Here is a 23675-nt window from a genome sequence, read left to right as displayed (position 1 = left end):
TAATTTCCTTTGCAAAACTATTACCATATGCTTCTAACTTTCATGGTCAATACCAGGAAAGGAAAGATTATCACGTAACAGCAAACAGAAATGAATCCTCCAAATCCTCCACCTGTTGAAATCGATCAAGTGGTTGCTTCCCAAAGACTGGTAATACAATAATTAACAGACCTGGTGACCGAGATGCAAAATCAGATAAGACAAGAACGCGAGGAAATACGTCAGGTCCGCCAAGAAATAAGGCAAGCACGGTTGGAGAGACAACAACAACAACAACCTCCACCACCACCACCAGCTCCACCAAGCTACATAAATATAAATTATGATGATTTGTAAGATCTAGATGTTACTTTAGTTAGTAGATGATATGATATTATTTTAGAAGGAACAGTAAGGTCTATCAAACCTATGTGTTGTTAAAGGATTATGCATCATGCCGAGATTTCTTTGTTTGTGCATATGTTCCGAGAACAATATAAGCATACATCCCTTTTATTACTAATCTCGAGGACGAGATTATTTTTAAGGGGGTAGGATTTGTAAAGCCCAAAAATTGGTAGAAAAAAAATGGATAAATAAGTGAATATATAAGTGGATGTTTCGGGGATTCCTTGATTTCCTTTTTATACTCAGCTAATGACATTAAATTATGCAAATAACAAATGAACAAATAAAGAAAAGTGCACCCCATACTGATGTTATGTGATGCATCTTATTTGAATCAAGGAAACATAATTTGAATTGACCTCAAAAGAAAATATAAAACATAGGGGAGAAAGGAAATTTTAATAAAGTTATTCTTTTACACAATATGGAGAATAATAAATAAATAATTTCAGTACAAGTAATAGAATAATTAGAATTTGATTTGATGTTTGAAATCTGGAAATTAAAAACCATAATTTGAATCTAGTTTGAGTTTTGATTTGGAAATAAAACAGAAATTATAAAAGAAAAAGAAAATAAAAAGGGAAAAACTCACCTTGGGCCGAATTCCCCCTGCTCGGCCCACCTCCTTTCCTTCCCCTGCGCGCGGCCCAACTTCGCTCCCGCAGGCGCAACGCCCCCCACTGCAACTGACCAGCGGGGCCCATCAGTCGGTGGCTTCATGCGATAACTGCGCGCGCTCACTGCCTTGCGGGCCCGTCTCGTCAGCCGCTTCCACTGCCGCATCCTTGCTTCCTCTGTTCGTGGGACCCGCGTTGTCAGCTCGACCGTTCACCTCGGAACCGAGCCCGCGACGGAGAAGCGCAATCCCGCCATGGTCGTCGCCGGGAATCTCGGGGTCCTCCCTTCCCCGCCAACCGATTGTCCTCGACGCGGACTCCTTTCCCTGCGCTATAAATGTACCCGTCGATTCCCCCTTCTTCATGGTCCTCTACCGTGAGCGCAGCATTGGGAGGAATCGAGCCGAGCGCCGCCGCTACGCCCCCTCCCCACTACCAGCGCTTGGTGTCGGGCAACTGGGCGGAAGGGTTCACTGGGAGGTGAAGATCGCGTGCGTGAAGGATTTGGTGCTCGGGAAGCCTTGGCGGCGCGGCGATTTCTCACCGTCGTGGAGCATCTGCTCGCGGCCGCAACTCTCCGTGGCCAGGGCGCTTCACGGTGCGATTCTCGGTATGGACCCGTACACCGTGCTCGTCTCTTCCTTCTCAACGTGTAGCTCGGTCCAATTTGTATATGGCGCTCGGGAACGGCCGATTGCATCCTCGCCGGCGTGCTCCGCCGAGCGTGCGGGGCGGCGCCGCCGTGCGTTTGGTCGAGGGAAGAAGAAGGGCCTGTGGCCGTCGATCGCGAAATAAACGATGGAGATTAGATCGGGGCATACCTCTTCGGTGTTTAGATCCCGACCGTTGATCTGACTGCTGGCGGCCCAGATTAGCTAGGTGTACCGCTTTAGGTGATTGGATCTGTGCCGTCGGATCGGTATCCTGCGGATCCAAACAGATCGTGTTCCATTAATCTGTGGCCGTCGATCTCCGATCTTGCGGCCGTTAACGCGTACCGGTTCAGACTTATGTGGATCTAATCGTGGCCCTTAGAGTTGGATCCAACGGCTCAGATTCACCGATACCCTTTCGTCGTGCCCATATTGCTAAAGAGCCCCTCTGTTTATTTAAAAACAACCCGCAGTCCCCGGGTGCTGTTCTTTGAGTCTAGGAAACATTGCGTAGAGCCCCCTGCGCTTTGCAATAATTGAGGCCCAGTCCAGAGTATTATAAAACAAAGAAAATAGTTTATAAATGGATTTTTAATAGATAAATAAATGCTAGAACTTGTTTAAATCATAGAAAATCCATTTTTAGTCCAAATTAATCCATTCCACTTTCTAAAATTTTGTAATTTTATTCTCTACCACCTAGAGCCTCTGTTTTGTCATAAAAACAATTAGGAATTTAATCTCTCACTTAATCCATTTTAAACACATAAAACCTTTGAAAATTCATAACTTCAAATCTATAACTCCAAAATTAATGATTCCTGTTCCTATGATCTTATTTTAATGTGTATATTATGTGTATTTTGTTCTTATGTTTGGTGTAATGTTAATTTTGCCTATACCATGTTTGTTTGAATTGCTACGACTAGCAGTGAGGTCACGAGAATCTGAAGATCATCCTGGTACCTGGAATCTCAAGTCTCAGGCAAGTTGTGCCCTTGATCACTTCTTTTACCCACTCATGTTCTAATTAATCATAATGATCTGCATAGGTTAATTTTGATGGGACCCAATAGGTCACCCTAGTTTGTTTATCCTGAATACCTTGTTTACCCCTGAATCACTTGGGTAGTTCTGCTACTGCTTTATATGGTTTTGGGTTAATATTTCATTTTATCTATGTTCCAGTTATGTTGTTATTTCATTTATGTTCATGACAAGATCATTAAATGTTAATTGGAACATAGAGCTTAACTTGAGAAACACGTGCCACCACAAGGGTTTATGGACGCCCTTGGCTGACTAATTAGGAAAGCTAGTGGAGGACTACCTTACCCGAAAGGGGCAAGGGCAGTAGGGGAGTGGTCAGTGTAGGGAGGCCCTCGGGAGGATTTTGCTGCGATGGCGGTCCTGCAAGGGATTCCTGCATTGGAGCTTCCCATAAACTGTAGCGGGTTTTCTGAAGCTAGTGGAACTTTGTAAAGGCCTCGTAGTGTTACCCTGCCTCGCCTCCTCGGTAGAGGTGTATGGGAAGTCGCGATCTCTTGGCAGATGGGTAACATGACTTGTGGGTAAAGGGTACCACCTCTGCAGAGTGTAAAACTGGTATACTAGCCGAGCTCACGGTCATGAGCAGCTCAGGACTCTCTGATGATTAAATTATGGAACTTAAATTCAATTTGTCATATGCATTGCATCGCAGGTGATGTTGTTGTTACTTTTGTTCTACTACTTAATTGGGTTGGTATTTACTTATACTTAGTAATTGCTAATAAAATTTTGACCAACTTTAAAAGCAATGCTCAGCTCTAACCATCCTCTTTGGTAAGCCTTACACTTCACATGAGCTCCCACCTTTGGCGAGTTCATGCACATTATTCCCCACAACTTGTTGAGCGATGAACGTATGTGAGCTCACTCTTGCTGTCTCACACCCCCCCCCCACAGGTCAAGAACAGGTACCACAGGATGAGGCGCTTGGAGGATGCTGTGATGTGTTCGTGAGAGATCTAGGCCGTCGTCTCCCAGTCAACTTTGGGTTGCTGGATCGTTTCCTCATATGATGTAATTATTTAATTATTTTTGTACAGAACTCCTGTTATATAGTAAAGATGTGACATTCGATCCTGTGCCACTATGCATCATATGTGTGAGACTTGGTCCCAGCACACCTGGTGTTTATGTTCGCGCCCGGGTTTTGGACCCCCGAAATCCGGGTGTGACAGGTTCTCCACAGGAATCCTAACAGGTGGCCAACATCCACATCAATGCATATGGATTCAGGTGAATACGAGAGTATCCAAACAAGTCTTTAGTGGATGAGGATAGGAAATTTTCTATCCCCATAGGGATGTAAACGAGGAAAAATTCTCCTCCAATGTGTAAACGGGGACAAGGACAGGGAAGCATTCCCCATCCTATGTCCCCACACTTGTACGTGACGATGTTTTCCTGTAATAGTTAATGATAAAAATAATTAATTACATTGTCAAGAGATCACTCGTTGTACAAATATGTTCATTTTGATGTATATATGTAATAATTTCCTACATGTGCATAAGTGACAATGTCTTATAGTAACAACAAAAGATGTATGCCCTAATTATAATGTAAACGGGGATGAGGATCCATGTCATGGATTTATTCTTGTGGGAAACGACAATGAGGAAGAAACGTCACTCGTAAACATTTTTCATCGCAGGAATAAGAATGGAGAGCTATTCGTCGACCAGAAATGTTGGTTGCCATCCCTACCTTGTATTTGAGTATCTCCAAGAGACTAGCTAAATAACTCGCCTAACCAAATTTTGGCTACTCAATAGGAAAATAACTCTCCAACAGAGTAGCTATCTGACTCACCAAAGTATCTGTCTTTCCAAATTGAATCTCTCACTAGCCAAATTTGCCTAGACACCTCACTGGCCAAATTAGATATATAGTCTGTTGGAGTGAGATGATATATAGAGTGTAATTTTTATAAAAAAGATAAATATATAGTCAAATAGAGAGAAAAAAATTGAAGAGTATCCCAAAGATACTCTTTTAAGAGCAACTCCAATAGTTCTCTAAAATGCTTTCTAAATCAATAATTTAGGTAGTTGACATAAAAACTTATCTCCAATAGTTCTCTAAATGAACTTCCTAAATTTAGCAGCTTCTCATCTAACCTCATTTCTTCTCCACATTTGACAACTATTTAGCAACTCCTTAAACAAAAATGTTGGCTGCATTATATAGATAATGAAAGTAATTGATGACATTTGTGACTTGTTTTTTGGACTTGGATAAATACAAAACAAAACTACAACCTATTTAGAGAACTATTGGAGAACTCTTAATTTTTTTACTCTCAAAGTTATTTAGTAACTTTTTAAATCTGTGATTTAGAGAGCTAAAATTTACATAACTATTAGAGTTGCTCCAAGGGTAGTTTAGAAAATTTTCTCTAAAATCCCTTAAACCTCGAAGGCAGTTGGGCCGTGACGTGATACCCTGCTCCTGGGTCCCACATGCATGCACCGCGCGGCATCGGAGTCCGGGTCCGCCGCCCTTTCCCCCCGCCGCCGCGATATATAAGCCTTCGCCCTCGCCCTCGCCGTCGCCGCACTATCAACCAAAACCAACGGCACGAGTCCGCGGCGCACGCGGAAGCCGTTGAGCACCTGCGAACCAACGATCGCAACGACCCCACGCCCACCGCCCGATCGGCCACGCCCCCCAGCCGCCGCCACCGGCGGGCACCTGCGACCTGCTTGCCGTGCCGCCGCTACTAGCGCAGTCCCGACCGACCACCGACGAGCGCGCGTGCGTCTCGCCATGGACATGTACGCGAGCGGCGCGATGCTGCAGTACGCGATGGCGACGATCGCCGACGAGGCCGCGGACGCGGGGGACGCGGCAGCCGCACTCGCCGCGCTCTGCGAAGTGCTCGCCGTGTCTGGTTCGGCCTCCATCCTGGCCACCCCGCACGCGGGCCTCGCCACGCGACTGCCGGCCCTCCTCGCCGGCGGCTCCGGCTCCCAGGGCGATGACGTGCCGCTGCTCGCCGCGCGCGCCATCGCCGAGGCCTGCGACACCGCGGCCCAGTGGGCTTCGCACTTCGCGCGCCACGGCGCCGTCGAGGCGCTCTGCGACAGGCTCCTCGCCGACGACTGCGTCGAACTCGCCGAGGAGGTTGGTTAATTGCCTGCTGATACAGCACACTTCTCCCTCGCCTCATTCCTTTTCCCCTGTTACCGAGCCGTGCCGCGCCGTCGTACTTATAAACCCTATACCGATTAAAAACCCTGTCTGCTTGCCTTGATAGTAATACTGTAACGCTCTCTTGATTTAGGTTACTCGTGTACGTTATTCTTAATGATCCATTAATGCAAGTGTCGCGAGCTGTGATTAATCTGTTGTCGGCCGGATTGTTATGCAATGCTTTCCTTTCCATCTATATATATGAGCCCCGTGTAGTCGCGCCGGCTAATGAACCTCACCATCATATGAAGTATAGCTGTTGCCCGTTGGCCCTTGGTTTAGGGTTTAGGGTTTTAGAACTAAAACAGGATAGTTGCGTACTAAAGTTTGGGTTCCTTTACACTCATGCACAACTTGTGGATGCATACATATTTGTTTGTACGTGGTTTCTATTTCGTTCTCGAATATTTGTCGTCCGTTATTTTATTTTAAAACTAAAACGCGACGAATAAAAAAGAAACAGAGGAAGTAAAATCCAACTCTGTGTGCTGTAATAAGCGTCTTCTACCTTCCCTTCCGGATCTTATTTCCACAAGTTGCTGCTAAACATACATCTCTCTTTCCTTTCGCTTCGGCAGTGTTTGCGGGCTCTGAACGCCATATCTTTGGAATGCCCTCACGAGTGCCTCAGCCGGGGAGTGGCAGCTGCTGTGCTGCAGTTCTTCGACTTCTTTTCGACGAGCAAGAAGGTAATGACACGTGAGCGAGTGTTCTGTGGCTTGATGTGCTTCTGCACTGTTCGTCCTCTTGCTTCATATGTGCTGTGCTCACCAACAGTTTGTACAAATGCCTACAGATAGTGGCGTTAGAGATCCTCCTGAACATCTTCAGTGATTATGATGAAGTGAATGCGCCTAAGGCCATGGAGGCTGTGCCTGCACTGTGCAACCTCCTGCAGAATTCTGATACAATGGTAAGTATGATTATATATGATGAAAAGTGTGTGTGTGTGACAAAATACATTCATGTGTTGTTGATCCTTGTGGATGCTAGATTCTTGAATCTGTTGTTTCGTGCTTGGTATCGGTTGCTGATGGTGCTTGTGAAAATGATAAATACATGAGTAAGCTCATCTGTGAAACGAATGTGGTCAAGGCAACATTGACCTTGATGTATAATGAGGGGTGGAAGAGCCTCAGTGATGCCACCTTAAAGGTATGTCTCATCATCCTTCCTTGATTTCGTTGCTATCTTTTAGCTTTCTTGGAACCTGAGGACTCAATGGAACATGTCTGGCAGGGCATTCTGAGGCTGTTTAGAGGTCTTGCTTCTTTCTCCGCAAAGGCTGTGAAGTCTCTCTTTGAATTAAATTTTTGTGTATTGCTCGAGCAGATGATAAGTTATTACAGCTACGTGCACCACGATAGTGATAAGGTACTCTACTTCTTCTCTTTGTATTACTTAGTGTAATTTTGTGGTCATGCACTTGCAGTTGAGGTGCCTTAACTACCCCGTAACGTGCCAAGTTTCACGCGATAATGCTAACATCATGTGTCACATATTTATTAAAAAAAAGTAAATTGGAGTATAGTTGCATTTACTTTTGGAGAGTGCACAAAGGGAAGATCTTTTACATTCAAGCCATCAGTAGTGATATCACAAGATACCAGATATGGATGCCATCTATATGCATGTTATGAAACACCTGCAAATATGTTGGTGAATCTCTTGACTGTTGACATTATTATATTCCCATCCCAACTGCAGGTCCAGATGCTCCTGGAGCTCATTTACCAGCTTATGCCACCTCTTGAAACTTCTGGTCAACATCTCAAATTAGTCACTGCAAAGAAAAAAATCATCATGCGACAACGTAGATACATGACCCAGCTTGCTAGCATCTTTGCCCTTTTAGTACAGGTACGAGGTATCTTTTCAGGACCGCTACGGGAGGACCTCTGGATGCTTGCAGAAGTACATATTTTTCCTTGACATGTGCACTTCTTTTGTCTAATGTAGGTTGCAAAATCTGCTGCACTATCATCAATTTGCTACAGCTGTGTTGTTGTCATTGGCAGCTTTGTTAAATTATGCACACCTAATTTGCTAGTGGAGTTACAGAAGACTGTAAATCTCTCTAGGTAAAATTTCTACATTTTTTTCCTTTTAGCAAGAATTTGAGGTTTGGAATTTTCTGCCTTGTACCATGCATAATGTTCATGTTTATTTTTTGCTTTGTATCAGCTTATTTAATTGTTTGTTGGCCCAGAAAAACCAACACGTCTTATTTGAAACACTCAAAATTTCAAGGATCCTTGCAAAAAAAGATCAGCACTTTTTCTTGGAGAGCTTTACCAAGGAGGGTGTAAAGCATGCAATTGAGTATATCGTATCACAATCAAAAAATAACAGTCACCAGAACATGAAAGAATATTGCCTTTGCTTTTACATGGAAACTTCCTCGACTGTTGAGGCATGCAGCATTGCGAATAATTCTGTTACGGAACTAGCAAAAGAGATAAAGAAAAACTTCTTATCGGTAAAAGGGAGTAACAAATCTCCAAATAGGTTTGGATTTACTCTCAAAAGTGTCAGGGACTTTTTTGCTAGGTTGAATTTATATTCCTCGACACACCTTGCTGAAAATCCTGATAGCTGCAAGCAGTTGTCTGATCTTTCAAGGAGATTATTGTCAGATGAACTGCCAGTTACTTCTAATTTTGAGTTTGTGCAGAGTGGGTCTATCAAATGTTTGTCAGTTTATCTCTCAAACGGGGCATACTGCAATGCAGACCTTAATGATGGACCTGTACTTGAGCAGCTTAGTGTGGTGCATAGTCGGTTGCATAAATTTGCTAATTTGGCTCTCACCCCCTTCAATGAAAGTTCAGCAAATCCACTTGGGATTTTGGTGGAGAAGCTGCTAGACACTTTGCACATGTGCTATGGCAGTTTTCCGGTACTGCTATCTTATGAACAGATGTCACGTGAGGACATGACGATGATTCCGCTGAGATATCCTGAGGCCAAGAAACCAACATCATTGCTATTAAAATTCCATAGGTCGCAGAAGGAGAGAGAATTGTACAACTACAATGGTGTTCTTATTGTCGACCTTTTCTCAACACCAGATAGCACCGAACCAATTCTATTTCCTGAGGTCTTTAGAAGAACTGATCAGGAACCTGCATCCGAGGTATTCATAAACACACAGTTGCTCAAAATATAATTTCCTCAATGTTAATGCAAAAAGTGCGATAATTCTCTTCGACTTCGATTATTTCCTTCTAAGTTTCTCTTGAAATTATTATTATCGTATCAATGCAGTTTATATGCAAATCATATCCATTCAGGATAAATCTTGCATGTTTTGCCTTTTTATTTTCAGTATTGCAAACTTTCATTAACAGTATTTAACAATTTCCCTCTTGTTTCCCATCATTGCAGAATTCCAATCAAGATAAAAATGGTATGCATCCTCTTCTCATGTCGCATTCCCTCGTGCTTTCCTTATTACGTTAGTCTTGCTTGATTGTTGATTATAATAAGATAGGAACCTAAATAAAGTGACTTCTGCGTATCTTCTAGACGATGATGGGAACAAATCCTCAAGACTGGAATTCTTCTACAATGGCGTGACACTCCAACCATCTGTTACATTTTTTGAATCGATTCTCCATCTGATGTACAAGGGACAATCTGATTTATGGATCGACCCATCTTTCTGGGTTCAAGAACACAGCATAACCTATAGGAAAAGAATCAAAAGCAATAAGGAGATCTCGTCTCAGAGTTCCTACTATACTCGGTTATCCTACGTGCATGAAATCCTTCAACGTGCATGGTTAAAGGACCCTTTTTTCACTGCCATACTTAATGGCAAACTTCCTGGCAATCTGGATGTGTCTGACCTGTCATACAATCTCTTATTCATGCTTAAAGTTCTTGAAGGGGTGAACCGTTTTTCATATCAACTCTTGATGGATGAACAGATAAACAAATTTGCTGAAGGTATTCAAGAAGATATCAATGATATTGAAGTGGCAATATGTCCAGTACCACGACATCAGTTCCTCAGTAGTCTTCTCATAAATAAGCTAGAGGTGCAAATGCAAGATGTCTTGTTCGATGATGGCCTCATACCCTCGTGGTGTGTCTATCTGGTCGAGAACTGCCCATTCCTGTTGTCCTTGGACACACGGTGGAAGTACTTCTGCCTGACTGTACATCGCTCATTCTTTCCAGACCAGATTAACCGTTATTATCCACAAACTAAAAAGTACAGGGTAGCCCGAAGTGCTATCATTGAAGGTGCTGTATCAGTGATGACCAATCATGGTCCAAGCAATAGAATCATTGAGGTGGAGTTCGAAGGAGAGATTGGGACTGGGCGAGGTCCAACATTTGAATTCTACTCTACAGTTAGTCATGAACTTCAAAGAGCTGGGCTCGGAATGTGGAGAGGAGACAGCGGTGAACATGGATTCGTTCATGCTCCTTTTGGACTATTTCCAAAGCCGTGGCCACCATCATCACAAGGAATTGATTTTACTAATATGCTACAAAAATTCAAACTTCTAGGGAATCTTGTAGTGAGAGCGGTTCTGGATGGAAGGATTCTGGATATTCCACTTTCTAAAGCATTTTACAAAATCATGCTTGAGCAGGTAGGTAATTCTTCCCTCTTCTATGATGACCCTTCTCATTCTGAATTCCCTCTCTCTTGTTCTAATTATTGTATTTTTGGTTTTAGGAACTCGATATGTATGACATCCTATCATTTGATCCTGAGCTGGGCCGGACAGTAATTGAGTTTCAAGCACTTGTTAGCAGGAAGAATTTTTTGGAAACCTCTTCAGAGGAATCTAACCCTACGGCTGACTTGTCCTATAAAAACGTGAAATTGGAGGATTTGTGCCTTGACTTCACTCTTCCTGGAAATCCTGAATATGAACTTGTTCCTGGAGGCTCAGAGAAGATGGTAACACTTGACAGTTTAGATCAATATGTATCTTTGGTCGTTTATGCCACACTGAAGAGTGGGATTGCCAAGCAGATCGAAGCTTTCAAGTCTGGAATTAATGAGGTATGTTTGTCATATAATGGAATAGAGCTAAATGAGTTTTTTCTCTGCTATGCAAAGAACAAATACAAATTTAGGTTCTACAACTTGCAGGTTTTTGATCTCAAGGCCCTCAAAATGTTTACAGAAGAGGAAATGGAACGCATACTATGTGGTGAACAGGGTGCTTGGGATGTACGTGTCTTTCTGTACTCCCCAAGTCTTGTGCAAACATGATCCTTAAATTGTTCTAATTGTGTTTATGTTTTGCAGTTAAAGAACCTTGAGGATCACATTGTGTTTGAGCATGGCTACGATATGAGCAGTCAACCGGTTATTATTGTAAGTAGTATGCTTATCAGACTTGATATTCCTTGAACTCTACACCAACCAATTAAGATCTCAACTGTAACAACTTGCAGTTTCTGGAGATATTGCGAGAGTTTGGAAGAGAGGAGCAGCGGGCTTTCACACAATTCAGCACTGGAGCCCCTCATCTCCCACTTGGCGGCCTAGCTTCGCTTGATCCCAAGCTCACTGTCGTACGCAAGGTTTGTTAGCATAGCAAATTATACATACCACTAGGGCACAGACCTATTCTTTTGTTGAATACTTATCTGCCATGCATCTTGCCCGACAGCAATGCGATGGCAATGTAGACGACGAATTGCCAAGCGTCACTACCTGCCGGCACTTTATCAAGCTCCCTCCTTACTCCTCGAAGGTACCAAATATGCCTGATATAGACTTTATCAAGCGTCAGTATCTGATGGCAATGTAGACTTGATATACCTGTTTGTTAATCTGTTTTTATTTTTGTGAAGATGTAAAACTAACACCTATTTACCTTTGATATCTGTTTTGATCGCAGGAGATAATGAGAAAGAAGCTCAAATATGCCATTACAGAGGGTCTAGGCCCTTTCCACTTATCATGATAACAAGACTGAGGTCCACCAGATGGTGGAAGAGTAGTGTACATTATTGTAGGAGGAGGTAGATAGCAACTGATTGTTGTACATTTTTGTGAATCACGCGACAGCTCCAGATTTGATGTAAACAGCCATTTAGACCTCTCAGTATTCTGATTTAGCTCTCTTTTTTTAAACTAAAATTTATCTATATTTTTTTGGTTGGGAATCAGATCTAGGCTTGCTCAAGTTTTCTCCACTCTAGTATAATTCTCTACCTAGTGTATAAAACATGCATGGCAACAAATATGTAAATTCTCGTACATTTTGGATGAAATAATATCTATCTCAACTATATTAAAACGCTAGTTTTGATGGGTGTCATTTTTTTACAGATACCCCCTAAAGTTGTACAAATCAACATGTGTCCCCTTTCCACGAGTGATGCGCCCCTTGCCCCTTTTATCGAACCCCCTCTCTGCCTCCCTCCCCACACCCAAAATGCTATTTTCAGAGTTGTTCGAATTAAAAATTCTCTTGATATTAGGGGTGAAAACGGGCGGATACAGACGGATAATAGCTCATCTTGTATCCTACCCTAATGTATTTAAAACGGATTCGGGATCAGATACGGATAGTTAGAAACGGGACGGATACAGGGACCGGATATTTATCCGGGCGGATAAGTGACGGATACGAATATTATTTGATCGGATATCAGATACTTATCAGATAATGCATTAATAGGTTATCATAAAATATTCTTGTTCGACCACGAAATTACAAGTAAATTAATACTAATAAACATTTAATAGAAGATAATCTCAAGTTCCCACATAAAAATAGTAAAGTGAAGTATTGATTATGTTGAAACTTGGATACTTAGAGTGATTTCACGTGTAACTCACGCCATAAGTGGAAATAAAATAGAAGAAACGTTGACATCCTGTGGATTTTATGGTCCCATTATTTTTTATGACTATATGTGACCATATGTTTTACCTTCGTATAATTTCATAGATTTCTGAGGCTATTTGTATATTATTATTATTTTTCTACATAAAATCATCAAAATATAATTAAAATTCATAAATACACTAGTTTTGACCCAAAATTGCAAAAAAGCTTACCAAAACAAATAAACATTCTATTCAAATAAAAACTCAAGTCGCCACATGAAAATGATAAGTGAAATATTAATTATGTTGAAACTTCGATACATAAAATGATTTCACGTGTAACATAATAAGGCCTAGTTTGGATACTTTAGGATTAGAGTGTTTTGGAGGGATTGGAGAGTGTGTAAATCCCCAATAGATCAAATACTCTCTCAATACATCTGACATCTCAATCCACTTCAATCTCACTCATTACTAGAGTACCCAAACTAGACCTAAGTGGGAGTGGAATGGAAGAAACACCAACATCTTGTGGATTTTATAGTCCAAATGTTTTTGAGACATATATGTGGATATATGTTGTGTTCCCGTAAAAATTCATGAAATTTTTAGGCTATTTGGTGTATTATTAATTTCTTGTTATAGAAAATCATCAAAATACAATTAAATTCATAAAAATATTGTAGTATCGACCGGAAATTGCAAATAAGTTACCAATATTAATAAATAGTTTATAAAAAGATAATCCTAAGTCCCCACACAGAGATAATCTTAAGTCCTCACATGAAAATGATAGTCTATTATTTTGATACAAATTTAGACATTATTTCAATGATTTTGTCCTAAAGATATGTTTAAACAAAAATGTGATGTACTACAAAGTTATAGATCTCTTCGAGCTCTACAATTTTCATATAAACTTTATCTTCTTCCGATTTCATATGTAAAAGTTATGATTTTATAACTGAAAGGGAATTAGGCTTACACCTATTTCCTAATTGATTTTGGTAGTTGAATTGCCCAACACAAATAATTGGACTAACTAGTTTGCTCTAGTCTATAAGTTCTACAGGTGCCAAAGGTTCACAATAAGCCAATAAAAAGACCAAGTAAAGGGTTCAAACAAGAGAGCAAAAGACAACCCAGAAGGCACCCTGTTCTGGCGCACCGGACTGTCCAGTGTGCCACCGGACAGTGTCCGGTGTGCCAGGGCACTCGAGGCTGAACTCTTCACCTTCGGGAATTTCCAAGGGTGCTCCGCTATAATTCACCGGAATGTCCGGTGAGTCACCGGACAGTGTCCGGTGCACACCGGACTGTCCGGTGTGACAGCGGAGCAACGGCTACTTCATGCGCAACGGTCGACTACAACGCATTAAATGCGCGCCTGCGCGCGCAGAGGAGCAGAGCACGCGCGGGTGGCACACCGGACAACCTACAGGGTCTGTCCGGTGCACCCCCGGACAGCCAGGCGGGCCCACAAGACAGAGCTCCAACGGTCGAACCCCAACGGTCTGCTGACCTGGCTGGCGCACCGGACTGTCCGGTGCGCCATGCGACTGCAGCTTTCCAACGGCCACTTTATGGTGGTTGGGGCTATAAATACCCCAACCACCCCACATTCAATAGCATCCAAGTTTTCCACCTTCCAACTACTTACAAGAGCTAGCATTCAATACAAGACACACCAAAGAGATCAAATCCTCTCCCAACTCCACACAAAGCTTTAGTGATTAGAGAGAGTGATTTGTTGTGTTCATTTGAGCTCTTGCGCTTGGATTGCTTCTTTTCTTCCTTCATTCTTGTGATCAAACTCAATTGTAACCAAGGCAAGAGACACCAATTGTGTGGTGGTCCTTGCGGGAACTTCGTGTTCCTTTTGATTGAGAAGAGAAGCTCACTCGGTCTAGGTGACCGTTTGAGAGAGGGAAAGGGTTGAAAGAGACCCGGTCTTTCTGACCACCTCAACGGGGATTAGGTTTGCGAGAACCGAACCTCGGTAAAACAAATCAGTGTGTCTCACTCTTTATTCGCTTGCGATTTGTTTTCACGCCCTCTCTCGGACTCGTTTATATTTCTAACGCTAATCCGGCTTGTAGTTGTGCTTAAGTTTATAAATTTCAGATTCGCCCTATTCATCCCCCCCTCTAGGCGACTTTCAATTGGTATCAGAGCCCGGTGCTTCATTAGAGCCTAACCGCTCGAAGTGATGTCGGGAGATCACGCCAAAAAGGAGATGGTGACCGGCGAGAAGCCCGCTACAAGCCACGGGAAGGCTCCATCGGGAGAATCCTACAACAAAGGGAAGGGGAAGGAAAAGGAATCCCCTTCACACAAGTCGCGTCGGAGCGGTGACAAGAAGAAGAAGATGAGGAAGGTGGTCTACTACGAGACCGACTCCTCGTCGTCATCCACCTCCGGCTCTGACACGCCGTCCATAACTTCTAAGCGCCATGAGCGCAAGAAGTTTAGTAAGATCCCCCTACGCTATCCTCGCATTTCTAAACATACGCCATTACTTTCCGTCCCATTAGGCAAACCACCAACATTTGATGGTGAAGATTATGCTAGGTGGAGTGATTTGATGCGATATCACCTAACCTCCCTCCACAAAAGTATATGGGATGTTATTGAGTTTGGTGTACAGGTACCATCCGTAGGGGATGAAGATTATGATGAGGACGAAGTGGCCCAAATCCAACACTTCAACTCCCAAGCCACAACTATACTCCTTGCCTCTCTAAGTCGAGAGGAGTATAATAAGGTGCAAGGGTTGAAAAGTGCTAAGGAGATTTGGGACACGCTAAAGACCGCGCACGAAGGAGACGAGGTGACCAAAATCACCAAGCGGGAAACGATCGAGTGGGAGCTCGGTCGCTTCTGGCATCGCCAAGGGGAGGAGCCACAAGAAATGTACAACCGGCTCAAGACCTTGGTGAACCAAGTGCGCAACCTCGGGAGTAAGAAATGGGATGACCATGAGATGGTGTAATACTCAAAATTGTATACAAGGAATATATAGTGATTTCTTCATTTTATGTGTCTCATTTGCATCATAAGAAAAGAGCCCACACACCATTTAGAGATTAAGTCAAACAAATGATAAAAAAATGCATCATGCTGGAGTTTATATGTTTGTGCATTAAATGAAATAATAATGCTAATGATAATAAGATAATAATTACTAGAAGTTGAATTAAAACCTAAATTAAAATTTGGGTTTTGAAAATGAGAAGAGAAAGTATATAAAAATATAAATAATATAATTATATTTTAAAACTGGTTTTTTTAATTTCACAGAAGTAAAAGGGATTAATGTAGCACAAGCTTGAATTTAAATTTGAATTCAAAATTTAAATTTGGAAATAGAGGAGAGAGAAAGAAAATTAGAAAAAGAAAAGGAAAAGAGATGAGGTCGCCGGTGGGCCGGTGGCGGGGATTTCGGTCCACTGTTTCATTCAGCGCGCGCGCGGCCCAACTTGCCCTCCTTCTGCGTGCGCCGACAAGTGGGGCCACGTTGTCATCCCTCTCCTTCGCAACCGAGCTCACGAAGTCTTCGCCGCAACGACCGCCGCGAGAACGCCGGGCTACTGACCGCCCTCGGACCTCGCCTGCGCCGTATAACAACCCTGGACCCGTCCACGCTAGTCCATAACCTGGAGACCCCAACCGCATCGCAAATCCGAGAGAGAAAGAGGAGAAGAGTTCCGCGCCACCGCGGATTCCATCGACCGCCGTCGGTGAATCCTCTCTGGTCCTCCGGTGGGCGCTACGTGTAGTTCGGGGGCTTGCGCAAGCCATCAAGGAGTATTCTGTGGCTCTGGCGGCGGGATCATCAACTGGACACCCGCGAATTGCTCGCCGGAATCGGAAGAACTCGGTGATCCGTCGGTGCTCCGTGGCCAACCCTTCTCGGCGCTCCAACCTTCGGTAAAGACCCTTTTACCACATTCGCTACCCCCTCGTCTACGTAGTTGTCACACCCGGTTTTAGAAGGCAAACCGAATGCGAACCATGTACGTGCCAGGATCAGTTATTCACGTACACAGCAGTTACATAATATGGACATCATCACACAGTGCTCAAAATAGTATTAAAAGGGAATAATAGTCGATTACATCGTACGTCTGAGACGTCCATATAGTTCTTACAATAAATCAAAGTGCGGAAAAGAAACGTAGATAACTGCGGCCTTCACAGGCAGCCGACTGGGGGTTGCCGCTAACCCACTCCTAGAACTCATCGTAGTTTTGGAACTCCTGGAAGTCTCCTTCCACAGCTTCATCTTCGCCTGAGCAGTGGTTGCAATGCTGACAACCTGGGGGGGGGTTTGGTGTGTAGAGCAAGGGTGAGTACACATCAACATACTCAGCAAGTATCCTGTTTGGCTGTAGTGGACTAGCTTTATGTGGGGATAAGTCAAGCAGTTGCTTTTAGTTGGTCAGATTATTACTTACTAGTAGAAAGCCAAGTTTTAGCATTAACCCAAGTTATTAACCCGATGTACCCTTTCCAAACGGAAAGAATACCACTTACCAGCACCATAGTCATAACCAAAACCATCAATCTCATAACCACCTGTACCAAAGTATCTCTGATCAAGTATCTCTAATCACTGGAGCTCCCTTGGCCGCTCATAACCGCGAGCACGGCTGATATATCAGTTTTCAAACACTCTGCAGAGGTTGTGCACTTTACCCACAAGCCGTGATTCCCATTCTGCCCGGAGATCATGACTCTCCATTGATCACTACCAAGGTGACCCAGCAGGGCATCACTACGTAGCCTTTACAAAGATTCCCCGGGGCTGTAGCCACCCGTTAGGTTTCCTAAATGTACCGCACTCCTCCCCAAGGGACAAATCAACCTTGGCAGAGCGAGCCGCATACACCGAGCCCCATTGACGGCACGACGGCTAAGTGAACTACACCCCGGATCCTCTAATTATTCAGCTAAGGGCACCCCATTCTACCCTCATGGTTGCACTGTTTTCCCGGGCGGTCATCCATAGAACAGGTCCTTACGGAGAGGCACTCGAGAAACCGCTCGAGCCCCCTTGAAGGTCACAAGTACAACATCATAATAAGAGAAGGGAAAACAGCGTATCATAGATAATCTCATCATGTTCATTGATTAGAGTTTGAGCAATAGCATAAAGCTAAACAGTAATAATCCAACCCAAATAGGTAATCAAGGACAGGGATAACAAAAGCTAGTCAAACCTTAGGCATAAATATGTAAAGCGGGAGGTGAATTAAATAATGAATAGGACATAGATAGGTCAAGGGACACTTGCCTCCACCAACCGACTGCTGCTCAGGGGCTTCTCCTGCGAGTTCCTCGGGCTCTTCAACCGGATCGTTCTCTATGCGATTGCAAGCATACATACATTCATCCATTCAAATTGGGAAACAAACAGCACATCATACAAGGGAACAAATAAAGTGAATATGCATCAAGTATGACATTCGATATCGCATTCATTATGGTTAGAAAAGAAACGGGAAAAGGTCTCGCGGGAGGGGGGGTTAAAGCTTATGCACTAATGATTAGTTACAATTGGTTCTAACAAAAGAATTCAGTTATATGCACTAATGGAAACCTAGTCGTTTTTAGTTGATCAACATTGGACTGGATAAACAATTAATTGTATGAATAACTAGCATAACGAAATTCTAAATTAAGTTTCCTATTTCAATAACATGAACAATGATTAACCTACCTAAAATAAAATAAGTAACAGTAATGAAAGAAAATAAATAATAAAAAAAAATAAAAAAAGGGGGGCGGTTGAACCGGCCAGGGGGCGGTTGAACCGGCCCGGGGCAGGGGCGGGGGCGGCCGAGCCGGCGGCGCGCAGGGGTGGTTGGGCAGGGGCGGGCGGGCGGTTGGGCCGGGACCGGGGCGGCCGAGGCCGGGCGGCGCAGGGGCGGCCGAGCCGGGCGGGCACAGGGCAGGGCGTGCGGGGCGGCCGAGCCGGCCATGGCGGCCGAGCTGGGCGGCGGGCGGCCGAGCGGCGAGGGGAAAGGGGGAGGGGAGATGGGGGAGGGAGGAGAGGGGGAGGGGGACCTCACCGGGGGCGGGGACGGGCGGCCGAGCGGCGGGGCGGCCGGGCTGCAGGGGCGGCCGAGCGGCGGGGCGGCGGCTAGGGCAGGGGGCGGCGGTTGGGTTGGGGAAGAGAGAAAATGAGAGGGAGGGAGAGGGGTTGGGGAATTGGGGGAATTTGGGGGGAAGGGAGGGGGCGGTTGGGCCAATGGGCCCAAAGGGGGCGCGCGGGGGGGGCGGCTGGGCCGGCCAGGGGCGGCCCACGGCGCGGGAGAGAGAAAGAGAGGAGAGAGAGAAAGAAAAAGAAAAGAAAGAAAAGGTTTTTTTTCTCCTTTTCGAAATCCGATCTTTCTAGATGAATGCACTTACATCTCTAAGCAATCAAAGAATGCATAGTTCGGCATGGTGCATCAAACAACATAAAGTAATTTAGGGTTTTTCATAACACGGGAAATCCAAGCCAAACCCCGCTATAACTTTGGAAAAGGTCAAGGTTTAGCGAGAGAACGAGAAAAGAAAAGAGTAACGCCTGAATTTGGTGAGAGAAAAGAAGAAAAAATTCTACCCCCAAATTCAGGGCGTTACAGTAGTGCACCATTTTGATTTTAGAATAGTGCGCTAGGGCGTAGTTTGGTCGCGGGCGGCAATGGTGCCGCCGTGCCACAGCCCTGCGCCGCCGCGCTCGCCGTCGGGGTTGGGGGGAGAACTTTGCCGCCGTCAGTTCGGCGATGAACGGCTCGGATTAGACCACACGTACTGGTTCGCTGTGATTGCACAACGACCGTCCGATCAGGATCAGATGGTTATTACTCGCACTGGGGCTCATTAAAGCAGGGACACTGATGGGGGATCCAACGGCTGGGATCAAATACCGATTCATGGAGTGAGTAGGCTGATTTGGGCGCTCGATCTCTGATCCAACGGCCAGAGTCAGCCGATACCCCTTCGCGGGTACTTTTTGTTAAAGGGTCCCCGAGGAAAGCAGTAATCAACCCGCCATCCACTCGTACTGTGCTCTATGTCTTAGAAAACTTACACCGAGAACCCTGTGCTTACCAGAAAATGACGCCCAGTCCAGATAATTAATAAAACAGGGAAAATCATTTAGAAAATAGTTTTAGCACATATTTAAATGCAGAAACTTGTTTAAATTGTAGAAAATTCATATGAACTCCAAATTGAACCATTCCAGTTCCTAAAATTTTGTAATTTTATTCTCTATCATTTAGTGTCTCTGTTTTGACATGAAAACAGTAAGAAAATTAATTTCTCATCTAATCCTATTTTAATCACATTAAACCTTAGGAAATTCATATCTTGAAATCTATAACTCCAAATTTAGTGATTCAGTTCCTATGATCTCATTTTAATGTGTAGATTTTTACTGTGTATTTTATTTGCATGTTTTATGTGATGTTAATTTATGCTATACTATGTATGTATTGTGTTTATGCGAGTAGACGAGCAAGCCACTGTGGATCCTGAGGTTCAACAAGTAGAAGTAGCTGAGCAGGAGCTCATTGAAGGCAAGTTGTGCCCTTGATCACTTACTTTTTCCCAGCCATGTTCTTATTAATTATAATGATCTGCATAGGATAATTTTGATGGGACCCAATAGGTTACCCTAGTTTTGGCTATCTTTATACCTTGTTCACCACTGAATTATTTCTTTGGGTAGTACCTGCTATTGCTTTATGTGGATTTGGGTATGAAGATACTTTATTCATAATTACTCTTTTATTCTCTTTTATTATTACTGTTCATGTTAAGATCATTATGTTAATGGGAACATGGAGCGACCACCCGGGAAAACAGTGCTACCACAAGGGTATAATGGGACGCCCTTGGCTGATTAACTAGGAAAGCTAGTGGAGGTCTTCCTTACCCGAAAGGGGCAAGGGCAGTAGGGGAGTGGTCAGTGTAGGGAGGTCCTTGGTTGATTTTGCTGTGATGGCGGTCAGGCAAGAACCCTGCATTGGAGCTTCCTATAAACTGTAGCGGGATTTCTGAAGCTAGTGGAACTTTGTAAAGGCCTCGTAGTGTTACCCTGCCTCGCCTCCTCGGTAGAGGTGTATGGGATTGGCCATCTCTTGGTAGATAGGTAACATGACTTATGGGTAAAGATGCGCAACCTCTGCAGAGTGTAAAACTGGTATACTAGCCGTGCTCACGGTCATGAGCGGCTCGGACCCTCACATGATTAATTTATGGAACTTAAATTCAATTTGACATTTGCATCGCATTTGGGGTTATTTTACTATTATTGTTCTTTATTATTATTAAGGTTTGGTATTTACTTACACTTAGTAGTTGCTAATAAAATTTTGACCAACTTATAAAAGCAATGCTCAGCCTCAGCCTTTACTTCATTGATTAGCCTTACACTTCATGAATTCCCACCTTTGGTGAATTCATGCCACATTATTCCCCACGACTTGTTGAGCTATGAACGTATGTGAGCTCACTCTTGCTGTCTCACACCCCCCACAAGAGAAGAACAAGTGGTTCAGGAGGAGCCACAAGGCGAGGAGTATGATCTGATCTAGGTGGCGTTTCTTAGTTGACATTGGCGCCAACGATCCTTAGTTCGTTTTATATTTATTATTTTATTTTGTAATAAGTCTTCCGCTATGTAATAAATACTCTGATTATTGTGACATTTATCTCTATACACTCTGTTATTATATATGTTGTCTTCTTGGCGCATGTATGAGATGCACCTGACTTTGTTCCTTAAAGCCGGGTGTGACAGAAGTGGTATCAGAGGAAATGTTGACTGTAGGACGAAACCTAGATAGAAATGGACAAACCCTTACCTACTTATCTTATTCAGATTCATTCTATACTTACCTTACTCTGATTCTCTCTATACTTATCTTGATCTTGTCTCAACTTCTATTGTTCTACTCTTATGATTCTTACCTTTTCTACTCCGAGACAAGATGGATTTCACACCTTGGAATCCTACATTTATGAACTTCTTAAGAGATAGGAGACCTAAGAAAAAAATTAAAATTATTTTCTCTATTAAAAATGTTGGTTGATTGTTCTGATGATCAATGTCTGATTTGCTTCTTTGATTGATTGAAATAGTATAGACGGACATCTTAGCATGTACCACCATAAGGTAATGAATTAGCTTTAGTAGGCAACACACTTAACTAATGAATCCCCCAAAGTAACATGATTCGTAATTACTCGCCTTGTCTACAATCCTTTCTTTCGTACCTTGTATTTCTAACCCTGATGGGCTACCCCTATAGTGTTAGAAGAGAGCACTATAGACGTGATCCTTGGTATGTCATGGTTAAGAAAGGCAAAGGTAGTCTATACATTGTGCTAAAGGAACCATAGAACCCACCAGTTCCAAAGGACAAAGATTTGAAGTTGAAGTTGCAGTAACTACCACCATCAGACTAGCGGCATTCTTAGTCGATGGGAAGTTTGTTGGTGACAACATTCGTGTGGTTAAGGATTTTCCGGATGTCTTTCCAGTGGAGTTACCAGGGATGCCACCAAATACGGAAGTTGAGTTTGTCATAGATCTCTTACATGGAACTGCTCCTATTTCTAAACGGCCATATAGGATGTATGTAGAAGAGTTAAAAGAACTCAAGAAGCACTTAACGAAGTTACAAGAGGCTGGGTACATTCGTCCGAGTCTTCACCTTGGAGAGCATCGGTTTTGTTCGTACAGAAGAATGATGGATTGCAAGGGATGTGCGTGGATTATAGGTCCCTTAACAACGTCACTGTGAAGAACAAGTGTCCATTACCATGCATTAAGGATTTATTTAATCAGATGAGATGTGCAAGGGTATTCTCGAAGATTGATCTCCGATCGGGTTACCATCAAATGAAGATTAGACCATCGGATAATTCCAAGACGGATTTCTTGACCCTATATAGTTTATATGAGTTCACTATTATGTCATTTGGACTAACTAATGCACCAGCCTATTTTATGGATCAGAAGAATAAGGTGTTCATGATCTGGACAGATTCGTCGTGGTTTTCATCACGATATTTTTAGTTATTCCAAGAGTGATAATGATCATGAGGAACATCTGAGATTGGTGCTACAGAAGCTACGAGATAATCAACTCTACGCCAAGTACAGTAAATGCGAGTTTTGGATTGACGAGGTGCCATTCCTTGGACATATTATTTCTAATGGAGGGATATTAGTGGATCCTGCTAAAGTCAAGGAGATAGTGGTGTGAAGCATACCCACTACAGTTACTGAAGTCCGAAGATTCTTGGGACTCGCAGGATATTACCGGAGATTTATTGAAGGGTTCTCTAAGATTGCCAAGCCTATGACAACGCTGTTGGAGAAAGGAAGAGAATTCAAGTGGGATAAGAAATGCCAAGAAAGCTTTGATCAATTGAAGGAGAGATTGATGTCTCCGCCAGTATTGATTATGCCAGATCTACAGAAGGGATTTGACATTTATTGTGATGTATGTGGCCAAGGACTTGGATGTGTGCTCATGCAAGAAGGTCATGTGATTGCCTATGCATCTCGTCAGTTGCGGAAACACGAATTGAACTACCCCACTCATGACTTGGAGCTGGCAGCAGTTGTGCATGCACTTAAGATTTGGAGACACTACATTATGGGAACTAAGTGCCAAGTATACACGGATCATAAGAGCTTGAAGTACATATTCACTCAGAAGGATCTCAACCTTAGGCAACGCCGTTGGTTGGAGCTCATTAAGGATTATGATTTGGAAATTCACTATCACCCAGGCAAGGCAAATTTGGTTGCAGATGCCTTGAGTCGGAAGGAGCATGTTCACTCCGCTTTCGTTGTCCAACTACCTGATGAATTAGCAAAAGATTTTGAGAGACTCAACCTGGGGATTGTTACACATACGGAAGGAATTACCATTGAATTGGAACCTACCTTGG

At 43.4% G+C, this 23675-nt stretch overlaps 1 protein-coding gene across 1 annotated transcript; it reads left to right on the top strand.

The window, feature by feature from the left end:
* Positions 1-5476: 5476 nt before the first annotated feature.
* LOC103630958 (E3 ubiquitin-protein ligase UPL4) lies at positions 5477-11464 on the top strand. Its single transcript, XM_020539898.1, has 14 exons — positions 5477-5833; positions 6481-6591; positions 6699-6815; positions 6896-7057; positions 7142-7276; positions 7610-7762; positions 7862-7983; positions 8087-9038; positions 9290-9311; positions 9431-10509; positions 10596-10928; positions 11019-11099; positions 11178-11246; positions 11327-11464. The coding sequence occupies exons 1-14, from the start codon at positions 5477-5479 to the stop codon at positions 11462-11464; spliced, it is 3831 nt and encodes a 1276-aa protein (XP_020395487.1).
* Positions 11465-23675: the final 12211 nt, after the last annotated feature.

This window comes from Zea mays, chromosome 6, assembly GCF_902167145.1.
Source record: "Zea mays cultivar B73 chromosome 6, Zm-B73-REFERENCE-NAM-5.0, whole genome shotgun sequence".
NCBI lineage: Eukaryota > Viridiplantae > Streptophyta > Magnoliopsida > Poales > Poaceae > Zea > Zea mays.
Note: the sequence above shows the minus strand (reverse complement) of the source record. Positions and strands in the feature narration are given on the sequence as shown.